Source organism: Manacus vitellinus, unplaced genomic scaffold (assembly GCF_001715985.3).
Source record: "Manacus vitellinus isolate BGI_N305 unplaced genomic scaffold, ASM171598v3 scaffold_30_pilon, whole genome shotgun sequence".
NCBI lineage: Eukaryota > Metazoa > Chordata > Aves > Passeriformes > Pipridae > Manacus > Manacus vitellinus.
This window is the reverse complement of record NW_021940291.1, coordinates 9,233,456-9,255,742: the sequence shown is the minus strand read 5'-3', so window position 1 is coordinate 9,255,742 and position 22,287 is coordinate 9,233,456. Positions and strand designations below refer to the sequence as shown.

At 37.6% G+C, this 22,287-nt stretch overlaps 1 protein-coding gene across 1 annotated transcript in view; it reads left to right on the top strand.

Annotated features, from left to right (window-relative positions):
* HIPK3 (homeodomain interacting protein kinase 3) overlaps positions 1 to 21,187 on the top strand; it is a 57,274-nt gene extending 36,087 nt beyond the window's left edge. The window contains exons 3-15 of the mRNA XM_029961023.1: positions 1,496 to 1,615; positions 3,429 to 3,515; positions 4,321 to 4,505; positions 5,269 to 5,428; positions 5,836 to 5,959; positions 8,336 to 8,457; positions 8,624 to 8,748; positions 8,857 to 9,018; positions 9,957 to 10,253; positions 11,343 to 11,483; positions 14,825 to 15,060; positions 15,330 to 15,451; positions 17,076 to 21,187. Coding sequence (XP_029816883.1) covers positions 1,496 to 1,615; positions 3,429 to 3,515; positions 4,321 to 4,505; positions 5,269 to 5,428; positions 5,836 to 5,959; positions 8,336 to 8,457; positions 8,624 to 8,748; positions 8,857 to 9,018; positions 9,957 to 10,253; positions 11,343 to 11,483; positions 14,825 to 15,060; positions 15,330 to 15,451; positions 17,076 to 17,552 — 2,358 coding nt within the window. The 3' untranslated portion in view covers positions 17,553 to 21,187. The remainder of the gene's footprint in view (positions 1 to 1,495; positions 1,616 to 3,428; positions 3,516 to 4,320; positions 4,506 to 5,268; positions 5,429 to 5,835; positions 5,960 to 8,335; positions 8,458 to 8,623; positions 8,749 to 8,856; positions 9,019 to 9,956; positions 10,254 to 11,342; positions 11,484 to 14,824; positions 15,061 to 15,329; positions 15,452 to 17,075) is intronic.
* Positions 21,188 to 22,287: the final 1,100 nt, after the last annotated feature.

Sequence of the window (22,287 nt, the reverse complement as noted above, 5' to 3'; positions counted from 1 at the left end):
ATCCCAGGGGAAAATAGCTGTGCCTTCTGAGTTTTAATACTCATTAAAAACAGGCACAGGTGCTCAACTGCTAAATTTTTGAATTAATGCACTGTCTTTCCGCCCCTTAACTTTTCAGTCTTTATTTGTTTTCTAAGCACATCATAAGTGATCTGGAAACATTTCTGGTTCAGAGTGGTATTCTCTTTACTCCCTGAGGTAGGGAATTATGGAGGATTACAAATACCCAAAGTTGTCAGGATTGCATTTAGTTCCTCCCCACTTGGGTCTGTCAGTTATTTTTAGCAGAAGCCTCATTTGTACCTTTCCTCTCTACTGCCCATCGGTTTTGTTCCTCTCAGGTGCTCCTAGCTCTCAAGTCCTCTGTCTTTCATTGACTTCATCTTCTCATCTCTCACTTTCTGGTTTGGTGTATTTGACCCCTCTCTCCTTTTGATTTTTCCCTTTCTTCCATTTTCTCTTATTCCTCGGCTGTTCCACCTTTTCCAGGGGCTGGATCATCCTAGAAGCCCTTGTGTGGGACACTGCCCTTCAAGGGTTCAGCCCTGAAGGGCCTTGCTCCTCTTGGACCTTCAGCCCTGGCTGCTGGAATCCAGGCTCCCTCCATCCCAGCCTGCAACAAGCTCAGTTTTCAATTATTGCCCAGTTATTGTTCTAACTCCAAGGTAGTTTTTAATTTTTAAAGAAGTATTACTTGTGGGATAACTCCCCTCTTGTACAGTGAGTTAACATTGCATGCACAGTAGTTAAAACTCATCACGTTTCAACAGTTTTCTGTTAAAGCCTAGAAATTTAACTGTTTTAGATAATACATCAGTCATCAACTGTAAGAAAGTCAAAATGCACAGTAAGTAGTTTTCTAAAATAAATGCATGTCGATCATTTCAGTGGAAAAGGCTCATGAGGGTAGTCCATTCCCATCATATTCAGTAGCAAAGTTTCTTGGATGAGGACAGTATCTTTTGCTGGATGTGTAGAGGTTGCACCCGCTTTCCCCATGGAATGTTTAGTTGTAGGTGTGTCAGGTGTGTAAAAGGCTGATACACTGGAAACAGCAAATGGGAAGGATTTTTATCAACTTATGTAATGAGAACATGCAAAAAAAAATCACCGAAGTTCAGTATGCAAACAAAGCACTCCCACTGACTTTTCTGTTTAGAATTAAAATAATACATTTAGGATTTGAATGAATTTGAGGAGGCAATGAGAGCCACTCTCCCCAGCTTCTCGTTTCTGTGACCCAACCTAAAAAGCTTGCTTATATAGGTCACTTCAGAGGTTTGTTTATGTATGGCTTTGACACACGGAGAGAGCAGTACCAAGTGCTCAGTGTTAGGTTTCTCCCCTGTGTTAAGATGCAGCCGTTGAACTTGGGTGCTCTTGAGCCTGGTTCATTTTGCCATTTTTTAAAATGAAATTGAAAGTTTTTAACTGTGTGGATCGGATTTTGAAAAGAAGAGATAAATTGTTTCTCCTGTTTCGTTTTTTTCCTCAGATTCGTTACATTTCACAGACTCAAGGTTTGCCAGGAGAGCAGTTGTTAAGCATGGGAACGAAAACCGCAAGATTTTTCTGTAGAGAAACGGATGCACCATATTCTAGTTGGAGATTAAAGGTAAACAGTAGAATGTAGTAGAAACCAGCCTATTATTTTGTGAGCAGAGACACCAGAGAGGCCAAGATTCACTGCAATGCCACTGTCTCCCTTCTGCATCTCCTGTTTTTTGCCAGCTCCTGCTCTGTATCCCAACCATTTTTTCCGTTCCCCAAAAGCAGCACTCCAAGCTCGTGCCCATGTTTTCTCCTGCTGGCTGACCCAGAGGCAGGTCTAGTACAGCTGCCAGGCTGTGCAGTGGCCAATGCATGGCTGCCATGTGGGGAATTCACATTAAGCCTTGTGTCTCCAGAGGTACCAAATGAGTGGGTTTGTTTTGTTTTGTTTACCTCCTTGCTCGGTTACTGCTTTTCACTTTGCTTCAGGAATTTGTCTCTGAGGCCCACACTGCTCTGTCAAAATTCGTCCAAAACTGGCTTGAGGATCAGAAGTTCCTAGGAGAAAGAGGAGATTAAGAAATAGCTCATTTCCTTCAGATCCCCTGCTAGAACAGTCTTTGTTGGCTGAAAGCTGCAATACAGCGACCACAGATGAAATTAAAAAGTACTTCTGTGTTCTGCACACCTTGCTTCTCTCTGACCAACATTATTGCACGGTGGCCATAAGCAGAGCTTTCACTTCCTATGCAAAATAGTTTTTTTTAAATTGTATTGCTTCATGATCCGACTTCACCAAGGTTACAGAGGGCTCAGGGAGTCAGGAAACAGTTACAGTCGACACGAAATTTGTGCAGCAGCAAAGAGCTGAGGAGCTCAAGGCACGAGTTGTGTAACTCCCCACAGTAACTTGGTAAATCCCCGGCGTGTTGGGCCAGGGCCGGGGCTGCGCTGCAGGGTCGGGTTATGCAAGAATTCTCCAGTTACACCCTCCTGGTTAATCCAGTATCCTCTTTTCTTCAGCAGTTGATCTTTAGGTGACTCCTTACATTTAGGTTCTCCATATCGGAGAACCTAAACGAGTTCTTGATGCAAACAGCCCTCTCCATTTTTCAGAAGCTGTTACCTTGCCTTGTTAATTAGGAGTTTTGGTATGAACCATTGGTCATTACTTACAGTTATTGTCAAAGTTAATTTTGGAAACTTTTCTGTAATCTGTATGCTGATTTTTATTTTTTTTTTAATTTTAATCCCTGAATTCCCACCTTGCCTCTTGCAGCACCATCCCACAGGCGTTGTCTGTGTTGAAGGAGGAAAATTGTAACAGCAAGTGGTATACCAGCTCATAAATCACTGATAAGTGATTTAATTCATTCTCTAGAATTTGTTTGTTTCATACTTCAATATTTAAAATGTTTATACCAGCTGTTATATAAGTGGAAGAATAAAAGTATAAAAACAAACAAAAAAATAAAAACCAGGCAACCTCTGTTCAACTTCTTTGTTTTCTCTTTTCTTTTTTTAAGTGATATGATGTTGCTGCTGTTTGAAGTTAAAGGTCTGAGTTTGAGGAAATTGGTAGAATACAAGTAATAGAAAACCTGTGCTATATAAAAATATAAGCACATGAGGCACTTTCATTAAACAACTCTTTGCTAGGCTTTCAGCATTTCCTGCATGATTTACAGACTATATTGTAATCCAGTACTGTGATCTGTCAGATGTAAAATGTAGTAGTCTTTGTCTTTCGATTTAGAGAATGAAAGTAGCCAGAAAAGCACTGTATTTATATTTATTCAATTAAAATACTAATTATTTGGAAAAAACAATAGTGTTTTTAAGGTCAGTAAACAGATTAAGTTCCTTTGTAGTTGTGACTTTTTTTTTATTGACAACTTCTAAACTCAACTCTCTTTTTTTTTTTTTTTTTTTTTTAGACATTGGAAGAACATGAGGCAGAAACAGGTATGAAGTCTAAAGAGGCCAGAAAGTATATTTTCAACAGTTTGGATGATATAGTGCATGTGAGTATCAAAGCTGTCTTCCTTTGTGAAAGGAACGTGTCGGAATGAATGCTGATTTTAAAACATTTTATTAGTTTTGAAAGAAATGCCCTTTAGAATATTATTTATTATATCTCTAGTCATATCTGTTCTTCTCTGCTGCTCTGAGGAAAATGTCTGGCTATGTCAGCCCTTTGGGCTTTTAATAAAGATCTTCCTTTGTCATTGCCTTTGTTAAACAATGTTACTTTTCCTTGTGGACCATTTAATTTTATGTATGATGTATAGTTTCTCTTCTACCTTATCTGCCATTATGGGTAAAACAAAGAATGCATATGGAACCTGCTGTCTTAATTCTATAATTTCCAGTATCATTCTTTTATCTTAACAATATATTTCCCAGTATAATATTTAAAATTTTTTTATTAAAAACAACTGTTTTTTCACTTTTCCTTGGCTTTATAACTCTCAAGTCAATATTTTCATTGTCTTTCATATCCTGAAAAAAGAATCAAATTTGGTTGCAATGTTGGCATTAATACATGCTTGATATTGTTTTTTGAAGATTACCTCTGTAGTTTGAGTTAGACCATATACAGATCTTTATTCCAAATCTTATTCCTTAAATTCCAAGTCCCAGATGGGAATAAAGCCTTCAGGAGTTTTTAGTTGGGGAGAGTGAAGAAAAAAATCACCAATTCCAAGCCAGTTGTTTTGGGATAAGCTAACAAAAGGCTGAATATTAGTATTTTATAGCAGAAAGCAGTAACAGAAAGAGGTAAAATAATATGCATATCTTGTATCTGACTGTTGTGTTCCATGCCAGGTGAACATGGTGATGGATTTGGAAGGAAGTGACCTGTTGGCAGAGAAGGCAGATAGGAGGGAATTCGTCAGTCTGTTGAAGAAAATGTTGCTTATCGATGCTGATTTAAGAATCACTCCAGCTGAGACCCTGAACCATTCTTTTGTTACCATGAAGCACCTCCTTGATTTCCCTCATAGCAACCAGTATGTAACACAGGAATCTCTGTTGTTGCAATTCGTTTGCATGGTACTGCTGTTTCTTCGGCTATTAGAGAGAAAAAAACCCTTTCATGATTTTTGTAATGTTTTAGAGAATTCTTTCGAGTGCTTGCAGTATTAGATACACCTACTGGGTCAAGGAAACTGGTTGAATAACTATGTGGGTTTTTTTTCCTTCTGAAAAGTAACAGTTAGAACAGTTGGTTTTATACATGGTTGTTAAAATTCCAACACTGCAGAAACTTGGGCTTGATTTTTGGAGTTATGAAGAGCCTTAGTTCCAATCAGTCATTGAAAGCTAGGATAGGCATTTCCTCTTGAGGTTAACATCTTGGTACTTTCCTTTATGTATTGATTAATGTGGAATATATTGAAAGTTTTCTTGCAGTTCTGGAGTTGTGGATTTCCTAAGGTGCAAGCATTCCACTGAAAGAGCGAACTTTCCATCTATTTAGATTACTGTCCTTCCCATTTGTACACAGCTGTTAGAAAATGGTGTTAGATGGAAGGAGTAGGAAATAGCAGTATTTTTCTTGATTTTAAAATAGGCATTACAAAGGCTTGATGTGACCATAGTAACAGCAGTGTTTCTTTTTTTCTGCTTCCGTGTATGATGCCGTTCTGTGAAACTGGAAAACGTGGGCTTTGAACTAATTTTTTTTTTTTTTACCTTGTTCTGGGGAATTGTTTTGTACATTTAACGACATGAAATTTGTGATTAAAGCAACTTATTTTCTGGTTTTGATAGAGTGAAGTCCTGTTTCCATATCATGGATATTTGCAAATGCAGATCAAATCTATATGACTTAAGCAATCGCAATAAAACATCACTTATGAGATCAGTTGCCTCAGGCACTGCAGCCAACCTGACTGCGAGCTTTACCAAAATTGGTCCAGTAAGAAGTCAGGTAAAAACAATATTTTGTGGTTTTGGTTGGTTTTTTTTTAATTTTTCGTTTAATTTTTTTAATTATAAGTTCAGTTAATGCAGTTTTTCTAATTAATTTAATAATTTTAAAAATTACATCTGTTAAGTGACAAAATCTTCTGTCTTTTGTTTTTCATTAATGTTTCCTTAAACAAACCATTTAGAATTCAGCACGTTTCAAATTAAGGTGCAAACTGGGATAGCCAGTGCTGTATTATGATGCCCTCCAGTGGCCAAATAGAATGGCTTCCTGTAAAATGTATTTGAAATTTTAATTTTTTTATAAGTTATTTTAGTTGTTTGTTATATAAAGTGGCGGGACAAGTGTGTGAGATATTTAGATTTAATGTTATAATAATGTTGCCTGTATTGAATCTGTTCCCATAGGCATTAACTGCATCTGCCCATTCAGTTTTGCACCAAGGGATACCACTGCAGGCAGGAACTGCTCAGTTTGGTTGCAGTGATGTTTTCCAACAGGCATTGATTATATGTCCTCCAGCTATTCAAGGTATGTTTATCTGTAATATTCACAGTTCCTAAAATAAGAGTGTTACTGTCTGTCTGTTAGCAATAGTTGAGTTTTCCATTATATCCAATTAATGTTTATATTTAAAAGAACTTAATTTTGTCATTAAAAAATTAGCATGTGAGTCAGATGCAGATACACTGCACCTTTCTGAAAGAAACAGCAAATCAGCACCTGCAGAAAATGATTTAAGCTATTCAGAGCCCATCTTCATATACCACAGACACACATGTAAATTCATATCTTGGCTAAAATAGAGGAACAAAGTGTGAAAGCTGAAGAGAGGAATGTATTCTGAAATAAAATTTGAGGGGAAACAAGAAAGATGAAGGGAATATCAGTGTCTTATCCTAGTAGTGATCATTTATGGAAAGGGAGATGTGGTTTATATTGTTTGCTTATTAACTTTGATTATAGTCTTCATCTCCAAAGATGCAGTTTGTTTGTCTTGGTGATGTTCAGCCTCATGTTGAGATCCAGTCTTGAAATTATGGAGTTTATAGGAAGTAGATTTTTTTAAGAATAACCTTCCAACTTCTCCTTAGTTCTCCCTCTGCATTTTAAATAAGTTTCAGAAATCATACTGGACTCACTCTGAAAAAAACCAAACCAAAAATATTTAACCTAAACTTAGACCCCAGGAAGTCTTAATCTCTGTAGATAGAGACAGATCCAGCAGATTTTATCAGTAATGTTATTTGTGACAGCTGCATCTACCTTGGGTTCCAGAAACTCATGAAAGGTCTGAGTATTCACTGGGCAGAGGCTATATGAGGTAAATGTATAGCTGCTTCATACAGATTTCCTTCTGAGCTGTTAATTATTTAAATTGTATATACTCTTTACACAATCACACACTTCACAATTAAAAAACCCTGAAATGATTTATAGAAAAGGAGACAGTACAGGCAAATACTTTATCTGTGATCTGTATACTGTACTCTTAATATGATGACAAATTTCCATATTCTAAATTCCATACTCTCAACATGATGATAAATTTCCAAATTTAAATTCCATGTTCTTAATATGATGATAGATTTCCAAATTTAAATTCTGCTACAGCTGAAATGAAGGGAATATATTGTTTTCATCACAGAGGTGCTGAGTTGAGTTGTTGGCACGGATGAAAAGGGGGTATTAATGGTATCTGGCACTGCTTCAGTGTTTCCCAGCTTGGCTGCTCTGTGGAATATCTGAAGTGCTAAAACTTGCTAATTCTGTCAGAGCTAAGATGTTGCTCTTCTAGATGGCTGTGGGGAAAAAAAATCAGTCAGCTGCATTTCAAAATTAAAAGCTTTGAAGTGCATGGTTATAACTTAGTATTGTGTTATGACATGAGAATTACATCAGATGAAGATTTTCTTTCATCTTTTATGGTAAAGAATAAAAAAAACCCCAACCAGAACACTTTTAAACTTTAGTTTAGTAGTTCTTTAGTAGTTACCTCTGAACACTCATTGCTTAATCTTTAACTGAAGCACAAGGCATGAAGTGCAGTTAGAAGATGAGATCAGGTATATCTTTTCTCAGCCAGTATTGTCTTCTACCATAGTTCTTCTGTTGCAGTATCTATTGAGAAAAATTTCTCTTTCGTTTTAGTTTGACATTATTGTGTAAACAAATGTTATAAGTAGTAAACATTTCAGCATTGCTATATGTCTCTTATTGTGACAATAATGAAATCTATACAGGGCATGAGATGCATCTTTTTTGAATTATGCTCTTTTGGTAATATTCTAACAGTGCTATGGTTTGCATTATTTTGATGAAAGGAGGAATAGGATTATGGATTCTACTGCAAATATTTGATGAGATACACAGAAAATTTTACATTGTTTCCCACAAAAGAGAGGGTAGCAAAGAGGGGCATTATACATGTGGCATTGTCAGCTATAAAAGCTAAGAGGAATGGGTTTCACCCTACTGGAAGTACAGAGCATGAGATGTGCAGAAGTCAGTTGTGAGAAGCTTTGAAATTCAGTTCTGCTTACTTTTTTCTGCTTCCTTTGAAATATTTTAATGTAGCTTGTGATAAAGAGTAAATGCTTAGCTTTGCAGAACTTTCTGCCAAAGTCATTCCTCTTTCTAGTAGGCTCTTTCCAAATAGTAGCTATTGGCAGTTCTTTCTGGAAATTACAGCATCAAATATTTGTGCAAATAAGTTATGGCACAAAAATCTTTTAGGTGTTGATTTGTTTGGCTTGAAAGTCTAAATGATGGAATTAGATCATAAACATATAAAAAAAAAATCGTGAAATGTTTTAAAATTTTCCTCTGCGTTTGCGTTTTGCTCAGAAAATATATGCAAGACTGGTGTTTGCTTAAAGCTTGGGTATGTGTTTTTCTCCCTGATAGGAATTCCTACAAACCACAGCAAACCCACCAGTTTTTCCCTGAGGGTGGATAATGCAGTTCCATTGGTGACCCAAGCCCACGCAATTCAGCCACTACAGATTCGAGCAGGAATCCTTTCTCAGGTTGGCTCACTCTAAAGGAAAAAAATCTTACTTATTTTATTATTAGTTAGTAAATGTTTTTAAATGTAGAGTTCTGTTGTGGTCCCCCTTCTGTGCTGAACTACAAGCAGTGAATGTAAGTTCAGTCGTTCCCTGCGTCATAAAAATCTTCTCTGCTTCACAACAGACGTGGTCGAATCAGACTCAGCAAATCCTGGTTCCTGCATGGCAGCAGGTGGCACCAGTGGCAGCTCCTGCAACATCTCTGGCCTCTGATCCTGTGGCTGGCCCACAGAGGCTTGGAGACTGGGGGTAAGTCCCTGTATTTTTGTGCAACACCTTAATGGCTTTGATTTACCAAGAACTATGGGTGCTGATGCAAATGACTTGCAATATAAAACTGCCTTTCCTTTTCCTCAGGAAGATGATTACCCAGGGCACTCATTACAACTCAGTGATACCACAGCCTCTTTTAACACATCAGATAACCTTGTCTGCCCCTCAGCCAATTAGTGTGGGCATTGCACACGTTGTCTGGCCTCAGCCTGCAGCTACCAAGAGGAACAAACTGTGTCAGAACAGGTTGGTAGAATATTTCTGACACTCCAAGGCAGTGTACCTGTTGTTGCTGTTTTGTGGTCAGGGGAATAACCTGTAAAAGTGGCATGTTTGTTGGAGACATTTGCCCTTAAACAGTCTTTTGGGAAAATGTGTCCTTTCTGCTGTAAGTTTTCAATGTTATTTTGGTAATAGAGTAGGTGGAAAAATACTTACTTGTGGTAAGATGTTTTAGTTCCTTTTTGTTAGTATGTGCTTCTCATGATAGAAAGTTGTCTTTACAGGCTTTGGGGAGGTATAAGAATATATTGAGGTAGCTCTAGTGGGATATTCCTAAGTTTATGTGCATGAGGATATATCATGTTTAGTGAACTGAAAATAAAGACACACTGTACAGGGTTGCAGTTTGCCTTGCAGTCATCTTAACAACAGTCTTTCTTTCACTGGTAGCCAAAAATGCTTCAGCTGCTTGCTGAAGAAAATATGCCCCACTTCCATGCAAAGTATTGGCAAAGGTGTGGGATGCTCAATAAAGGGGAAAGCACGTGTTACAGGGACAATGTCAGCATTCCTGTATTAAGGAAGGAGTTCTTCTGGAGGCCACCAGCTTCGGTTTTCAGGGAGAATCTTTGCAGAAAATCTGGCCAGGATTTATTTGCTTGTTTTTCACCTGAATGGGAATTTTTGTTTCTTTGTTTCCCTTATGAGAAAATGAGATTTTCAGTATACTGCATTCAATGTCATAGATTTCAGTCTTAGGTATTACATAGTTTGGATCTTTCTTGCTAATATCTGAAATCACCTATGCCAAGTATTTATGACTGTGTTTACTTTTCTGTGTTTTTCTTTAGAAAATTGGTTGTTTAACCTACATTGTTTGCTTTTGTTTTGTTGAAAATAGTACAGTTTTCAGCTCTGCTGGTAGAGATTCACTAAATGTGAATGGTATATTTTCTTTACAGGAGCAACGCGTTACAAAACACCAACATCCAAAATTCAGCCTTTATATCTCCAAAGATACTTAACCTGAAGGCTGTGAAGAGAATAAGTTGTATAGAAGCACAGGACAATCTTAACTCAGAAGGACAGGAGGGTACCTGCTGTGAAGCCTCGGTCAGGCTGGATCCTGATCCATCTCTCCGAACCACCCAGCGCCAGGCTCTGTTCATATCCGGCTCCCCCAGCCCCGCCGTCAGCGTGATCACCATCAGCAGTGACACAGATGAGGATGACATAGGACGAACACATTCACTGAGGGAGTAAGAACCAGTGCTTATTTGTATTGTTTTTATTATTTGGTTTTATTTCTTTTACAGGGTTTGCTTAAATATAGCTGCCTTAGCGCAGCTGCTGCGTTTAATGGATCTGAGTTTAAAAAAAGACAAATAATGCTTTTTAAATCAAATTTCAGGAAGAGGTTAGCTCTGCAGCCCTATATTATTTGAGGGAGAACAACACTGTCAAAACTCTACCTTGTTAATCCATGTGCATTAAGCATTTTCAAACCATAGTACTTTTAGGTCCAGCATACTTTTTTTTCTTAATAATGTCATACCCTATTTATTTGTTGAAGATTAGTCTTCTGGCTTTGCATAATCAATGTTATCATTGTAGTAGATATACTAGTAGATATAAAAAGGGTATAAAAACTCTCTAAGACCCTTTTTGAGTTTTAGGGAGCAAAGCATTCTTTTACCTCAGCGTGCTGGATGCACAAGAGAATATTTTCTCCATTATCCAGTAGATGATGTTACATGCATATGTATGTAGAAAATATATATGGGTACAAAATACTTCTTTAACAGTATGAAAAGGTGTACCTTTGAGTAGAAAAGCAGGTGCTGGTTATGGTACCCCAGTGGGGTTTTATTTCACAGAACCATCACAGAAACATGCATCATTTTAAATGAGAGCTTAGAAGTTTCATGTTTATTTGACTTCATTTTTGCTTGTAATCACAGAGCATGCATCATTTTAAATCAGGGCTTAGAAGTTTAATGTTTGACTTCATTTTTACTTGTAATGATTCAGAACTGGAAGGACTTGTATTTGAAATCTCAGCTTTGTCAAAGGTTTCATGCCTCTGAACTGCTGTAGTAAAATTTTTTATCTACTTGTTTTAGTGTTGATTAAGTAAAACAATTATTTATTTAGTGGGTTTCAAAAAATGCCTGTTGAGTCTAGAATTTCAAAAGAACGCCGAAAAGGTTTAAAATTGGTTTGGATGTAAAAGAAGCAAGGAATTGGATATTATTTTACATTTAAGAGACCTTTTCTAATATTGGACACCTAAGTCAGTGGTGAATGAGAGCTGGTACGTTGGCTGACTTTGTGTTTTTGTGTGGCAGGTGTAAAGGTAGCCTGGAGTGTGAAGCCTGCCAGAACACCCTGAACATCGACCGCGTGTGTTCCCTCAGCAGTCCCGACAGCACCCTGAGCACCAGCTCCTCCGAACAGTCCAGTCCATCTCCTTGCAAGAGATCCAACAGGTAACAAGTTGTAATCCTTTCAATAAAAAGAAAGATCCTAGCATGCAGCAGACTCAGTTTATAGTAAAAAAAATGCAGAAGTTTTTATGTTGCCATCTGGTGAGGCTGAATGACCTATTTAAAAATTAATTTACTGGCCTGCAGTTGCATAGCATAGACTGTTCTTTTGTCATTCCTAGCAGATCTATGTTGCTACACTGGAAGTTTTCAAAGTACTGAATGAATGGTGTTAACACAGAAAATATAAACATGTTGCATGCAACTTCCTTTAGAATAAAAATCTTCTAGGGTTGCAAATTTAAGTCAGCCAAAGTAAAATGTGACAGATTGGAAGTTACGAGATTGTCTTTAGTTTCTGCAGCCTCTTGTTCTCCCATTGTGTATCTTGTAATCTTTAATGACATTGATGCCTTTTTTTCTTCTACCAAACATAAGCCTCACTTATGTGAACACTGTTCATATAAGCAGCTTTTAAATGTTTTTATGTTCACTGCCTCATGTCTAACTTAAGACTGCATTTTTGTGCATCATTCATTTATAAAACCATTCACTGTTAATCCGGACTATTTTATGGCGTTAGTAACAGAGGTCTTGACACTAACACATCTATCTGTATGACACTTATAAAACATGGACTTGTGAGGCAATCAGAAGTTCCCAGTCACTTGGGATGCTCTGGCTGGGGCACCTGCAGGTGGCTACTCCTCTTATTTCAGTCCCTGCCCTTCTGGTGCTAATGTCTTGAAATATCAGTTGTTCCTACTTGTGCCACATCTACCAATTAGATTCCTAGATAGGAGTTTGTTGACCAAGAAATATTTGGGATATGTAGTTGCTGGTGTGGGTGACAAGTTTGGTTTAGTATGATTCACCCAATGTCCCATAGAAATTCCGTGACTAGAGATACAATTAATTTTTTTCAGGCAACCCCTGACTGCCATAAGCGTGACCAATTCTTTTATTTTTATTCTTATTTTTATTCACTTCCTATTTTTGGTAGAGTAGCCTTCTATACAGAAAAGAGTGATTCAAACTCAGAGCAGTTTCACTGTGCAAAATGAATTTGATTAGGGTCTTACTGAAAAAAAAAGTTTGTTTAAAATAATTGAAGATTTTATCACAGTGTGTATTGATAAGGAGATGGAACTGCTAGTCTACACAGGCAGTTTTATGTGTTTTAAAGTTTCTACAGCCTGACTTCATGATGCTTGTAATGGATGATTTATATATGTCTTTCTCTTTATGTAAATACAATCCTCTCCCCTCAAGAAAAAAAAGAGAGGGGTTAAAAATTTACCAGAGTTAAACAGATGGACTAAACCAGTTATACTTCACCAGTCCTAGTTTTTTAAGCTTTTGTCATATCTGACCGTAAAAGAAGAAAATAACTTAAAAGCATTTGAAGAATTTCCATTTAAATAGTTAAATTTTAGTAAAGATTTAGATAACGAGATGTGTTATACTGGGAGGTGTCAGGACTGTTGTCAATCCTTTGATAGTCTTTAATATCAAAACATTCAAAACTTCAGGTAAGTTTTTAAAAAGACTTACTTGCTTTTGCAGTATTTTCTTTGAATTGCAAGGAACTGAACTGTAATTAAATTCCCCTCTGTAATTCAACTTTCTATCAGTAGCAGAGGAGTGTGTTGGATTCTGGTTTCGTTAGCATTTGACTTAATATAAGTCATATAATTAGGAACTTAAAAATAATAATATAGAAATAGAATTAATTGCTCAGTAGTTGTCATAGTATTACTATATGCTGCTTAAAAAAAATACTCAGATCTACCTAGCTCTGTTGGCTGAGTCTTCAGGTTTTTGTGCTGCCCCTCATAGTGTCAAAGTACTTTTCACAAAAAAATTAATTTTTATAAATGGTTTTATTTATATTGTCTTATTTTAAACAACATGCAATAAAGACACGTTACATTAGCTGTAAAATCCCTAAAGGACTTGACCGTATGTTCAGGTGTTAGTGAATTCACTGCTGTTTCTTGCATGTTTTAAGTTAAGCATTTATTTCACCAATGTTTAATAGAACCTGGGATTTTCATGCTTTTCTAGTTTATGGAAATTCTCAATTCTCATGCCTGTCCTTGAACCAGGAAATTTGTTAGCATCTACACTTGCCTATTCATCACCCCATATCATTCATTTTAGCTCTGTTAAGTGAAGGGTGTCTCTTGCTATCTATATAATATGTCTATCTATCTATATCTATCTATCTATCTATCTATGAACCTGGCACAGTCCCAATTGAAAACTTCTTAAATTTCTTTTTTTGTTGTTGTTAGTGATGCCCCCGTGATGTACCTTTTGCTTGTGCAATAAATAAATAATAAAGGAGGTTAATATCTCTACTGACAATATACCTCATTGTAAATGAGTTTCCTTTCCTGGGGTGTTCCATTCTTGCTGCCTAAAAGGTGTTTGGTTCTGGTTCCACTGACTGAACCGTGGTCTTGCTTCTGGCAGCTCGCATTTGCCACCTTTCTTCTTCTGCTGCAAGCACGAATCTTCAATAAATGTTAGCAAAGGCCATTATTATGAGTCGGTTTCTCCACCTTGTTCCCCTTCCAGCTGCTTTGGTAAAAGCAGTGGTTGAATAAATGAGTTTGCATCACTTGACCAGCATGGATTTCACAGACCACAGGTGCCAAACCAGCCACGCTGTAAACAGAGGGTTGCGTTTGTCTCCTTAACCTGGATCTGTGAAACAGAATCTGTCGCTCAGGCACGGGCAGTGCTCAGGAGGAGCTTCAGAGACCTAATTTTTCAGTAGATAAGGTCTCGTGTGCCAGCTGGTGGTTGACATGCAGAGGAGAGGGAGCTGCCTGTCACTGTGCAGATGCTTCCTCAGTGTTCTCTGTCCCATCGTGACTCTCACGGGCCCCAGGGATGGCTTTTCCAGGATGTGGCTGATTTCTAGAAGGAAATTGGATCAGTGTGTTCTGTCCTCATTTGCTACTGTAATAACCATGAGGAGACATTTGTGTTATCATTCAGGAAGAAATGAAATAATCTTCTCCAACTTTTTATTTGACCGTAAAGAGTAAATTTCGGATGGTTTATAAGAACAGAATTATTTAAAACATAAATTACAAAGTGGGTGCAAATTGGGTTACACGTCTAAGTCTTTATGGAGAAGTTCCTTCCTTCCTCTGAGTCTTGCCATTTATGGATAGAATGAGTTTGAATATATGTGCTTGTATAATAAATATGCATTATTTTTATCCACCTTTGAGTAGTTTCACTTCTATAAATTTTATGTGTTAATTTAAGAAAATGTATCTGTACAAAAAATAAATTTGTTTTATTGCAATACTGTTATTTTTTGACAGTATGTCAGATGATGAACAGGAAAGTGGATGTGATACCGTGGATGGTTCCCCAACTTCAGATTCTTCAGGACATGACAGCCCATTTGTGGAAAATGGCTTTGTAGCCAATAATAATAAAAATAAGGAAGCAAGAGCCTCAGTTAATCCTGAAACCAAATCAACTGTTTGCACAGTAGTGGTACCACCAATGAGACTTGAAAACAGGTTACATCTTGATGAACAGATGGTGAATACAGGTAAGTTGGTTCAGGTGTCTTTTTCTATGCCAGTAGATAAGAATAGAAATTTGAGTGTTTATTCAATAGCTGGATATCTGAAGATTTTGACTTATTCATGTATCTGCTAATCCATATTAAACACTTCTAAATACTGCTGGGTTTTGACTTTAGTGTACTGTATTATTGTTTCTCCCCTATATGTTGAAGCAAATGAAACTTTGCCTGACTTTTGTCAGAAGAGAGAAGTTACAACAAAAACATAACATTGTTTATTTGTATCTTGGAAGATGCTACGTGCCAGCCACTGAGAAAGGGTCGGTCTGTCCTGGGAAGAATAAACCAGTCTTCTGTTGTAGGAAACCGTCAGCAAAAATCAGCATTCCATCAGCAACATGTAAACTTCAGTCAGGTATGTGTACTTACACCTAAAAAGGTACATTTTCTGAAATGTACTGAATGCTGACAATTTCAATTGCTGTCAATGGCAATTGCAGGTTTTCAGCAGCTTCATTAAAGAAGTGTTCAAATCTTGAAAAGTGGATTTCAACTTAGTGGGCAAGTCATAAGTATCTTGCACTTTTGGTCATTTTCTTAAAGCAGCTGACTTTATTTTCAGAAATAGTAGACAAGCCACACTGGCAAAATTGTCAATGTTTACACAAAATCAAAGCATGAGACAAACAGAAAAATATGTTAGCATTTTTATTCCTACCTCCAAATGCTAAAATGCTCATAGTGTGCAGTTAAAATCTACAGCTGTATCTCAGTCTTGTTCTGGTAGTAGTGTGGAGAAAATGCCTGTAGTTTGAGTATCCAGAGATGAGAGAGAGCTTAACAAACTCAACCATTTCTTACCTTTGCTGCCAGGTAGCGAAACTGGGGAGAGATGAGGTTGTGAATGTAGTTCTGTCCAATGTTAGAAGATACCCAAAGCTAACTTAAAAGTTACTTTTATCATTACCCAACAACACAATAAATATGTCTGCTGTGGCTGAGAACTGAAGTTGACACATGACATCAAGTTTAAGCCTTTTAATTAATTGATTTTGAGCTGTAGCTGCCTTGAGGTTTTAGTTAGATACATTTAGTTAGGTACATTAAACTAAGAGCAGTACCTGTTTGTGTAAGTCTTGCAGAATAACTGTGAATATTGTAAGTTAAATACTAAATGCAAGCGTGCAATACGTAGATAAGAGGATTTAGCAATAATGACTTGAATAGTGTAGATTGAAAGAAACATTTGGGTGGGTGACACAGTCTCCCCTTCTGCATGATTATGCAAAAGGACTGGTTTAATTAATTCTAAGCAAACCTTAATATGATCAGCATGGTATTAATTTTTAATCTCTTCAATGTCTGCAACTCCTCGGCCTCTTGGCGGAAAGTGTAGAATGTTATTTTCATTACAAAAATTTATGCTGATCCTTCCTTCTTTAGTAGATGCCCTGTGCAGTTTGAAGTCTGCATCATTTAATGAGAGTAATTGATTTTTAGTCTTTTCTCTTTATGACTGTTAATGATTGCCACATCTTCCTGTGATCATAGCCCTAGACTTCTGTTTGCCTAGTTGTCTCAGATATTTTCAATCCGTTTATTATTTTTTCTGCTCTCCTCTAAAATTTCTCTCCTATTTGTCCTCTTTGTGCCTCATTATGGTGCCCAAACTGAATGCAGCACTTCCAATTGATGCCAAGCCAGTGCTGAGTGGAATAAGCACCTTGCTCATGTGATACATGGTATTTCTGTTAAAACAGCCCAGCATGGCATTTTATCTTTTTTTTATTATTATTTTTTTGCAAGAGCATTAAAATAACTTGTGTTCTGTTTTCCATCTCTTATTGTCAGATTTCCTGTCTGTGCTACTACCGAAATAGCTAATATTTATTTTTTTTTTTATATAAGCATTTAATTATTCCCGTCTCTATATTTCTCTTGATTTTTAAGTTGACTAGTTTTAGTGCATTATTCCATTTTTCAACCCCCCTTTGTGCTCAGAAACGTTAAGACCCTGCCCCGTCTCTGTGTGTGGACAGGTTCAGCACTTTGGATCTGGGCCGCAGGAGTGGAACGGGAACTACACTCACCGGAGGCAGCAGGCTTACATCCCGGCCAGCGTCGCTGGCCACGCTTTCTCCCTCCCCCAAGGAAGCCCCAATCACACTACTGTGCACGCCCACCTCTCTGGAAGCACCCACCTCGGAGCACAGCCTGCTCTCCTTCCCTACCCGTCGTCGGCGCCCCTCAGCACCGCCGCTCCCGTCGCCCACCTCCTCGCCTCGCCGTGTACCTCAAGACCTTTGTTACAGCACCCGACGTACAGCATCACCCATCCCAGTGGTATAGTCCACCAGGTCCCAGTTGGCATCAACCCTCGCCTCTTACCTTCCCCAACCATCCATCAGACTCAGTACAAGCCGATTTTCCCACCGCATTCGTACATCGCGGCGTCGCCCGCTTACACGGGATTCCCACTGAGCCCAACAAAACTCAGCCAGTATCCGTTTCTGTGAGAACTCAGACACGGTATATTGAGGAAGCTCAATGATAACAGAAGTTTGATTTAAGAAGAAACATGGTATTTATTAAATATTAGCCATGGCACAACAGGAAAATTATTTTTTTGAATCATGTAGACTTGGGTGCAATTTAAACAACTCTGAGCTTTAAAAAAAAAAAACAAACTCACTTTTAATGTGTTTTGCACATTTGGTATAACTTGTCTTTGGTCATGTTATCTTCTTATATAGTAACTTTAGACAGGTGACTTATGGGAGCAGAAATCTGGTTTTGCTCCTGCTATTTTTTATAAAATTGCCTTCTAACTAGTGCAAGACACGTCTACATTTGGGAAGCCATTCAGTGTACAGAACTCTAGAGCAACAGATGCACATGTGTCAGCAGTACAGTGTAGGAGTAACTTGTTTGTATTGCGTATCTTGGTGTTTAAATGTTGAGTCACTTATCTAAAAGTTGAGCTGTTGTTCTTCTTCACATTGCATGTGTCTTTTGCATGGGCAAAGAAAAAAAGCCTAAACATTGCTCTTAAATGTTGTCGTCCTAATAATCTCAGCTGCATTGTAAACTGTTCCCACACATAGTGCCTTAAATATTTGAGGTTGTTAATGTTATTACTTATATATAAATGTTGAGGACTGCAGCACTTAAAAAATTCAGATCTGCTGATTTTTTGATAGCGTAATGCTCATTTTGGGTTTTGTGTGGTATGATTTTAGTATTGGGTGTGTTTTCCTTACTGAGAAGGCAGCATGTTTTGCTGTAGTCAAATTTTGCTGTCTTTTTTTTTTCCCCCCAGAATGATCTAGCTTCAAGGCAAGACTTTAGTAGTGCTTAAGAAAAGTTGATTCAGTAGCTATTGAGTAGTGACACACAAGACAGTATTTTATACTGGTAAATGGAACTGCAGTACGACCTAAGTAGTTTATTTTAAAAGTGTTTGTCTAATTGGATATAATAAAATGTTTAGAGGTGCGGTAGGCATGACTGACTAGCTAATGAGAGGAAAAGCCAAGTGCTCATTGATCCATGATGTGGTTTCATCTTAGCTTGAGCAAACCATGCAGTATTTAATAACTAGTAGCAGAATATTTACTATTGAAGCTTGAAAAGATGTGAGTTCTTTGTGTGCAATCTTTCATTTATGCATGGGAGAGATTTTAGTCTTTTTACATGATAGTATTTGTTTTAGCCTGTTGCGGGTGTTTGCTTATTTAATACATTCCGTCAGGGACATAAATTACATGCTTTTTGCATTTTATTTTTTTTTTTTTCCCTTAGGAAGCGTGTCTTTTTGGTTTTTTTTTTGTTTTGTTTTGTTTTGTTCAAATGAAGTTGCTTTTGCGGCACCAAAGACTTAATCATCCATTTCCTATAAAAGGTAGCTACTTTTTCATAGACCTCAAGTATACTGTAGTGTAGAGATGGGATTTACAGAAGGTATTAAGCTGAGGCTGTGTTTTAGCTTATGGGCAAGTAATAAATTGTATCATTTATCTTGAATGTATCATAGATAAGCTGCTATATAATGATTGCCACTTCAGATAGCTGTGAAATTAGGTGATTAACTAGTTCTTTCTTAGCCTTCTAATTTCTGTACAAGTCTAATTACATGAAATAGAAGCCGGGTTTGGGGTTTGGTTTGTTGTTTTTTTTTTTTTAATTTTTAAATTTTTATTTTGTTTTCATGTTTGAAGTGTCGTAACTACTATACTGTAAATGATGGAAGATGATTGCATATGTTTTTTTGGGGTGTGTTATTTGCATCAGTATTTTATCTCCATTAACTTTGAGCTCATCACTGCATATAAGTGGATGTATTGATGTAACTTAATTTTTTTATGTTTTCATATTGGCATTGTGTAGACACTTAAGAAGCTGCATCTTGCAGGCTTGACTTAACTTTTTTTAAAACAAAATCTGGAATACAATCCTTGCAATGTTGACTGGAATGAGAGTGCAAAGCATTTGAGTTTAACTCTGACAATAAGCTAATAACTGGTAATCTTTTTCTTTACTCCACTAACACAAGCAGTGTTTTATTTAATGAATGTCTGAATGAAATAAATGTGCCTACATTTGATTTATTTTTTAAGTAATAACTAAAATACAACAGTATTAGATCACAAAGAAAAAAAGAAAATACCAGCAGTACGTTTTTAATCACACTGAAAATTAAGAAACCTAACTTTTCCCACAAGTTTCAGTGTTTTTAGTGATCAACTCTATGCATTTTGTACGAGTGTGTGTATATAAAGTATACATTAGAAACTAGGGAGTATCCTGATGAATTTGAAACCTTATCAACGCGTATGTAAAGCATAAATATAGGGAGCCAAGACGATGCTCAAATTGGACGTCCACCTTACCACTTCAAACTTGTGCTGTGTGGTCCAGCAGATGGTTTTCTGTTCCCTCCCTTGTGTCGGGAAGCGACGTTTGTTTTTTTTTGGTGCTCCCTCCATTGCAGGCAATGGACACACCAAGAACCACCAATGCAAACGGAGAACGTGAGTTTTGTATCGCGATGACAAAAAAAAAAAATAATAAAAAATACTGCATTTTTTTTTTTTTTCTGGGGCCATGGGGATCATCATTGGTCTGATGTATTTACTGTACTTTCTTTTTACTGTGCTTAAGGTTTTAAGCTGATGTGCTTGTTCAATTGACACGATTATCTGTATATCACAACGGTATCCTGTCGTGTGCAGGAGGGAGTTGCTGTAAATGCGCCCCAAATTAGATCTGCTGCTCTTTCTATGTATTGTAACGTTAGAAACGTCTGCATTTCAAAGAACGAAATATTTGGGATCCTGCCACAGCTTAAATTCAATATACCAGGTAACTTCTCCCCCCTCCTGCAATACACTCTGAGAGAACGGACTCTTGTCACTGCAAGTGTCCAGGGCCCATCTGCAGAAAAAAAAAAAAAAAGTTTTCAGGGCGAGGACCTTTTCTGTGAAAAAAGTCATCCTCTGAGAAGCATTTATACATTATGCCGTTTAAATGCCTTTTTTAAATAAAACACTGCATGACTACGGAATTGCATATCTGCATATTACTTTAATTTGCAAGATTTTATATGAATTTCTTGTGTTCGGTTTTTAACTTTACTTCAGGGTGTTTTATTGGTCAAATATGCTACTGTATTAACTTTTTTTGGGGGGGGTTTAATTTTTAAATTTTCTGTTTTTACTGCTAATTAACTTGGTTTGTGTTAAGTAAAAGTTAAATCACACTGCAAGCTGTAGGAAGACTTGTTCTAGAAACACCCAGTGATAGAGACTTGATTAATAAGGTTGAACTGTTACTGTTTAACAATTTGTAGACTTGTGGCTTTTTTTTTTTTGCTTTGGATTTCTATGCTACACTAGTTCGCCATGTAGCAATTGCACTGTGCAATATTACAATATGAGGACTGGGAAAATTTTTTTATGGATGTAATGTCTCTTACAGTTTGCGATAGTATTTCTTTCTAGTTCTCAGTGATTTAAATGTGACCAAGCCTTCTGTACTTTGTCACAAAAAGCGGGTTTTCCAGGTGACTATTTTGGTGAGTGTCAAAATAAGAATTTATGGTGTATTACTGTCAAGATTCACTTTGAATTAAAATATATATTGCAGCAGATGACTTTTGGTGGCTTTTATTTTTTGCTGTGTCACATCAAGGCTGGATTAAGGCAAAGATGATGAAAACTCACTGAGAGGGCTCTAAAATTCTGATGTAATCATTTGATTAAGCTTCTTTCTGAAATTTTAAATTCTGTTAGCTTTCAAGGCTTGCTTCAGAGGGCCTTGAGATTCTGCCTTTAGTGTAGCCAAACCTTGAAGGATCTTTGTTCTGGATGTCCCACTTTTACAACCTTTGAAGAAGGTTATCTGGCCCAGCTACCAGCAGACACCACTCTGCTGCCCGAGTTCGTACCAAGCCTGTGGCAGCTGCTGCCCGGGCCTGCAGGAAGGTGCTCCCGCTGCCACAGATGGCCCCACGTGGTCAGTGGCTCCAGATGGCCACCTGGTATGGATCAGACATCCATGGAAGGCAGTGCTGTTGTCAGCCAAATGTTCTCACTCTGCCATGGGGTTGCGGTGCTTGCTGAAATGTGGTGGTTGAGAAGCTGCGCGAAGCGGGTGGTGCACGTGGGTACGTGTGGGGAGAATGGTTTGTGTGCCTGACATCCCGTTTAAGGTGCAGTCATAAACGGAAGGTAAAAGGCTGAAATGACAGTGCAGTACGTTTTTGATACCGAAATATTTCATAATTGACAGAAAGCTTTCGTTTGCTAAATACGAGGTGCTGCTGATGCTGATCTTTCACAGCGTTTGCTCTTCGAGTCAAGTTGGTCGGTGTCTACAAAGCTTTTCCTGCAGCACTGTCCTTCAGGTGACATGTAAACATGTCTGTCCAAGTTCTACAGACACTTGTGTTGCTTCCAAGCTGCTTCTTTCTCTCTTTTTACAGTTACACTTGTGTATTGTTAACTTCTAAATGCATGTTGGTATTTAGATCCCACTTTTCCCATAGCAGATAAGGCCACTGCCTTGGTGTATTTTACACTCCGACTTCTGGCAACATCTAACAAACAAGGAAAGGCAGCTTGAGCCTTTCAGGGGGAATATGCTGCCTATGAAGTCCTTTTCTGTTCTTGCTTTCTATTAGTAATGATGTCCAGCTGTCTCCTGTGCTCTTCCCCATCCTGTGTAAGGATTGGACTAGAACAGGCAATTACA